This window comes from Hordeum vulgare, chromosome 2H (genome assembly GCF_904849725.1).
Source record: "Hordeum vulgare subsp. vulgare chromosome 2H, MorexV3_pseudomolecules_assembly, whole genome shotgun sequence".
NCBI lineage: Eukaryota > Viridiplantae > Streptophyta > Magnoliopsida > Poales > Poaceae > Hordeum > Hordeum vulgare.
This window is the reverse complement of record NC_058519.1, coordinates 21,508,091-21,514,482: the sequence shown is the minus strand read 5'-3', so window position 1 is coordinate 21,514,482 and position 6,392 is coordinate 21,508,091. Positions and strand designations below refer to the sequence as shown.

General features: G+C 45.1%; 1 protein-coding gene across 1 annotated transcript; it reads left to right on the top strand.

Annotated features, from left to right (window-relative positions):
- The first annotated feature begins 2,908 nt into the window (after window positions 1-2,908).
- LOC123429296 (BTB/POZ and MATH domain-containing protein 1-like) lies at window positions 2,909-3,985 on the top strand. Its single transcript, XM_045113352.1, has one exon. The coding sequence runs from the start codon at window positions 2,909-2,911 to the stop codon at window positions 3,983-3,985; it is 1,077 nt and encodes a 358-aa protein (XP_044969287.1).
- The last annotated feature ends 2,407 nt before the right edge of the window (window positions 3,986-6,392 follow it).

The window sequence follows — 6,392 nt, the reverse complement described above, 5'->3', positions numbered from 1 at the left end:
CCGGCTCGTCGCCAACACCACTTTAGTGAGGCTCTTGTTCTTATCCTTTTTGTGAAAAAAAATATTTGTTCAACTTACATAGTTGCTTCTATACTTATGCCCTCGTCCCGTTTATAATTCGGATGTGGTATAATATCTTTTATAACTATTTGTTGCATTTTGTGTTTATGACAATTCCGCTCATCAAGTTGACATAGATATTTTTATCTAGGACGTATGTGAACCGGAAATTGCAACCGACCCTCTTGTCGAGAAGTTAACTTTGGTTGAAGAAGAAAACGAGTATTCGAAAGAAAATTTTAAAAGAATTGAAGAAGAGAAGATAAAATTGGAGTTGTATGTTGCTGATGTCGTCGATGATCACAAGATCAACATGGATGCAATGCGCTTGAAGATTAGAAAGTTTAAAAAATATGCCGTAAATAAAGAGGCTTGGTATCATTATGTTGTTGGATCAATTATTACCTTAGTTGCAATTCTGATCGCTTTTTTTGTCACATTTAAATGCTTTAGATAGATAGTTGTATGTTGTTTTATGAGAATAAGTGTGTATGAACTTGTATTAAATTGATATTTTCGGTGTTGTGTAATGAAGATGAACCGGCAATGGATGAACGATGATCGACGCTCTTTCCAGTTCATTAATGGCGTACATAGTTTTCTGCATGCGACTGAGGCAAACACGCAGTATGGTTTTATGTGTTGTTCATGTGGTGTTCGCAAGAATGATAGGAATTAGTCTAGGTCAAAAGTCCTTCACCGTCCACCTGTTAACGTCAGATTTCATGTCCGGCTATAACTGTTGGACCAAGCACAAAGAAAGAAGGGTTCTAATGAAAGAAAATGAAGAAGAAGAGGATGATGACAATTATCGTAGGTTCCCTGAATACGATGATACTATAATGGGAGAAGAAACTGAAAAAGATGCATCAATGAGCCCGCTGATGATCTTGGTTTGACCATTGCCGATGCAAAGAAAAACCATGTAAGTGAAAAGGAAAAGTTGAAATTGTAGCGCATGTTACTACGGTGTTAAAATTGTTAGATAACAACCATGCCCGAATAGGTTCGTTGTGAGGATTTTGTATCAATAAGGTAAAAGTATGTAAAAAATTGTAAAATGAAGTAGTCATATAACAATAAAACTCGGGGTGTGGTATCTAGCAGGATTCGTCCTCAAGACCCACCGACTTAGTCTCTTCAATATGCTAATAGGTGTAAGGTGTACGTGCATGTGCATAGTGATGAATGTATGTACATGTTTGTGAATGACAACGTCCCTACCGTGTTTATAAAAAAAGCTAGCATGACCAAATAGCTTCATAATTTTCTTCATTTTGATATACTTCAGAAATTTCATAAATATACTTTCTATTGAACATACCAAAAAATATAAATAAGTTTAAAAGTTGTGGAAAATTTTAAAATGTCCAAATATCTCAATGTAATATACAATATACATTTTTATAATATAATCTTTTATCTCATGTTCAAAAACTATCTCTGTTATCAAAAATATATTTGAATTTTCAGAAAATGGTGCATTTTGGAAAAGTTCATGTATTCTAAAAGAACACGCACCCGTATGTGTTGATGGGATTTGAAAAAATAATTAAATGCCCTTCCCGAACTCAGGGTTAAGAAGACCATAGAAATCAAAATCACTAATTAATAAGCACGCTTTGCAAAGTTCAATCCCATTTTCATCGGTTGTGACATGTGTCACTTGTCGGCTTGTCGCAAACTGCAGTGTGCCACTTTTCGCAATCTGAGTTTTTTTTCATAGATTCGTTTATCCAAAATGTATTATCTCTCAAGTGCATCCAAATCTTGAACCATTTTTACTGCTGTATTCCTTGCATCGAGATGTATTTTCACCAAAAAAACCAAATAAAAAATGGACAAAAAACTAAACTGGGAGCACATTTTTCCTTTCTGAAGAAGGCATGACTGTACCTCTCGCGGAAGCAAACCCGTGCCTCCAGGAGAAGTAAACCCGTGCCTCTTACGAATGGAAATAAAAAAAGAAAAACGTTTTTTTTCATTTTCAAAAGACACGGTCGCACTTTTCGCGGAAGAAAGAAAAAGTAAAACAAATTTTTTTGTTTCTGAAAGGCATGACCATGCCTCTCGCGAAAGCAAATCTGTGTCTCTCACGGAAGCAAAATCGAACATGTCGTAAAAGAAAAAAAATGTTTTCTTTGAGAGGCACGACGGTGCCTCTCATGGAAGTAAAAAGAACGTGTTTTCTGGAGCAATTTTTTTTAAAGCTAAGAAAGACCGAAGTAAAACTGATACCCTTTCCCGAAAAAACCATCTAAAAAGCCAAAAACACATGAAAAAGATAAAATTCAAAATCCAAAAAAAACGTCCAGAGCACGACATGTGGCCGTGGATGAGAGCACGACACGTGGCTACAGCTCAGCCCATCCCAAACGACCCTTGGGGAGGCTCCCGTAGGAGTTCTGCTTCATAAGTTGTCTCCATAAAAATAGAATAAAAAATTAGGCTTATATAATCTTTTTTAGTTGAAGGCTTATATAATCAGAAAATGAATATAAAAAAAGAGAAAACGAAAGGAACGACATAAAAGAGAAAAAAGGCCGAGGGCGCGCATGAGCAGCAGGCCAACACAAAAGCGAATCAGCAGGCCAGCACAAAAGCGAATCCAGGCCCATCAACTCCAGGGAGCTGAGTCGATCGGCTTCACCCCCTTTTCTTCTTCTTCTCCTTGTTCGCCGCCGCCGTCGTCTCCGGTCATATGCTGGGTTCTGAAGGTTTGGTGGACTTCACCATGTCCTTCATTATCCCCTTTAATTCCCCTTGAGAAGTAATCTGTTCTTTTTTCCAACCATCATTAGTACCAATCTAGGGTACGTCGTCACCGTGGATTCCTCGTAGCTGCGCCATGGAGGAATCTAAGTCGATGTCGATGTGCACCCCGAAGTTGGTGCAAGTCACCCACGTGTTTGACATCTTCGGTTACAGCAAGCACAGGGGCATGGGCAACGAGGAGTTCATCAGGTCCGGTACTTTCTCCGTCGGCGGCCACGACTGGTCCATCCGCTTCTACCCGGATGGGTTCAGCAAAGACAAACTCGAGAACGATTTCATCTCAGTTTATCTCGAGTTCATGAGCAAGGGAGCCAAGGTGCGGGGGTCCTGCGACCTGAGATTGGTCGACCAGATCACCGGATTGTCGGCTTCCATGCACAAGACAGGGCTGAGGACTTTCGATCCAGCTGATCACCTCGGTAGGTTTGCTCCACATATTAGGTATTTCAAAAAGAGAGGGGATGTTGAGTCTGCGTTCGTCGCGAACGATCGCCTCACGATCGAATGCATCGTCACTGTCATCAAAGAGCCACAGGTAACAGAAACCAAAGCATTCCGCAAAATCGAGGTGCCACCTTCCGATATCACCAAGCATTTTGGCAAGCTTTTGGAAGACGAGGAGGGATTTGATGTCACTTTCTGTGTTCGAAGAAAGACTATCGGAGCTCACAGGTTCATACTCGCCGCGCGATCACCTGTCTTCAAGGCACAACTCTTTGGGCCGATGAGGAAGGGGAGGATGCCACAGCGTGTTACCATCAAAGACATGCAGCCTGCCGTTTTCAGTGCCCTGCTTTATTTCATATATACCGACTCTTTGCCTGACAAGGATCTTGATGGAGATGATACGAACACTGAGATGATCCGGCATTTACTAGTGGCGGCAGATAGATATGCAATGGAGAGGCTCAAGCTGGTTTGCCAAAGTATCCTTTGTGAGAATCTGAGTGTGGACTCCGTCGCAACCACATTGGCTTTGGCTGACCAGCATAGTTGCGACAAGCTTAAGGATGCCTGCCTTGAATACATCGCTTGTTCGAATGCCATGGATGATGTGGTGGAAACCCAAGGCTATAAGAATCTCAAAGTGACTGACCCGTCTCTCATAGTGGATCTGTTGGAGAGGACAAAAAAGGTTCGCAATGCATGAGTAGCTGCTCACAGGTCAAGGTTCTACATCGGTGATTTTGTTTTTTAATGTCCCATGTTCCCTGCTTTTGCTAAATTGCATGCTAACATTGTTATCCGGATAGTGTGAGCTGATGTGAGATGTATCTAAGAGTGGTTATATAAGTTAATTCGGAAGTTCTACGAATGGTCACAAGTTCATCTAGATCAGCCCATCCAAAACTTAATCCATACATGTTTATTTTAGTACAAGTCTTGGAGTGTAATTTACCATATTTCAAACTTAGCGCATTTTTTCAAAGCTTGAGGTTCTCACTGCATCAAAGTTACTGGTAATCTTCCCCAAAACAGATATTTCTTTTGTGCACCCTTTATAGTGCATTTGGTAACACCCAGATGGTCTACATTTGCATGTAATGCTATAAGACCTCATCTATCAGTCAGGGTGGACACGGTCCGAGCCGTCGTTTGGACCGGCCCGACCGGACCGAGCAGTGTTGCGGTCCTGTTTTCAGGGACCGGACCGGACCGGACCGGCAATGGCCGAGCTCGGGCCGGACCGAGAGGACCGGCCAAGACAAGAATAGAGCATGCTCTAGAGCTACGGCGACGGCTTCTCATCGGGCATGCAATGCTAGAGGAAGTGCAGCTCATCGGAGAGATGTCTGGGAGCTTGAAAAGAACCAGAGAGAGCTCATCGACGACGAATTTGGCATAACGGCCAATGGACGAAGATGAAAGGGACGATGGCCGATGTGGCGATGTAGGACCTCCCTCGTCGATTTCTTTGGCGGAGATGATAGAACCAAGTGGGGCAGGTCCATCCAATGGACATGGTTTCCGGGGCCAGAGAGTCCATTGGCCGCGCGGAGCCGCGGGCAACGGCCACCACAGCGGCGAACATAGATGTCTTGCACGCCTGCCACGTCTGGGCCGCCACGCCCTCGCCACACATCCGACACGCCCCAACCACGCCCCCGGCAAGCCTATGGTACAATCCCGCCAAGCTCCTGCCACGGCCACGCCCCTGCCATGCCGCCGGAGCTCCGCTCGGTCGGGCCAAGCTTTAACCGGACCAAACCGACGTTTTCTCGTTCCTGTTTTGAGGGCCTGAACCGGCCGAATTTTTACCGAGCGAGGACCGAGCCAGCCCTGACCGAGTGGGCCACGAGCCGGTCCGAAAGACCGTTCGTGTCGTCCACCATGGTCTATCAGAATGAAAATGTGTCCAGCATTACAATCACATTCTACTCTTGAAATACAACACCATTGGTAGGATTCACATCCACACCATCAGAGTGCTTGCCATGTGATATCTTGAAACTTAAATTCCAACATAGTACATATTCACATTAAGCCTGGGAGCATCTTATCATTTACATTATGAAACATTTTGGAGGCCTGTTTGAGTGTACCCTTGAATTAAACAATTGCTTTTTTACATGTTTTCTTATTTGAGAAAGCTAATTAGATGTCTAAATGATCCGAAGATGGAATTTGTGGAGTGAATCCTTTTGTTGGTCATCTACCCAAGCATTATTTCTGTTTCTGTTTTATGGGATTTCCCTGTTCATAGACAATTTGTAATTGGAGAATGGAGACTGAGAGGAAAGTGCTATTTGCTTCCAGGCTCTGCCCTAGCTATACAGTGTGACTATTTTTTGGAAAGCTTGTCTTTGACGGCATAGCTACTGTGACTCTCGAAACATGCTTTTGCCCCGCTTTGTATTACAAAACAACCACTTCTGGTACATCCAACGATAGGTGCTGGGGCGGAAACAATACAGGCACACCCAAAAGAAACAACAAAGAAATAGTAAAAGAAACAAATGCCAACAACGGCGGATCAACAAAAATGGAGAAGCCTCGCGACCGCTGCGCCCACCGAAGAACACCCACCAAGCTCCTAGACTCCGAGACGCCGGTACCAATCAACACCTCCAAGAAGGGATGTGACAATGACGACGCTGCTGCTAAGGGATTCCCCCGGTACGCGGCAAGGGGAAAGTAAGGGTAGCCCCGACGCCCTCTAGGAAGGTCTGGCGGCACCCGCAGGCGCCACCGCGACGGTGTCGACCAGGCCGACTGGGATTTCTCTCGATCCCAACCTCCACCTCAGGCGCATCGGAGCCCGCCACCAAACCGACCACCACCCCGCGCCAACACGGACTTGAAGCTTCCACCCCGGCTCACCACAGAAACGCAAGGAGGGGTCTGCACGACGAGGAAGAGGAGCCGGGGCTAGGGGCATCATCACCAACGGCACATGGGAGGGCACAACCTCCATCGTCAAGGACGGTAACCGACCGGACGTGATAGCGGGAGCAAACCAGGCCCGTGGCCACAGGCCTGGCCAGGGCTTCAGATGCCCGTAAAGCTCCCGCCGCCGCGCTGCAGAAAGCACGCCGTCTGCGACGCCATCCCCCGTC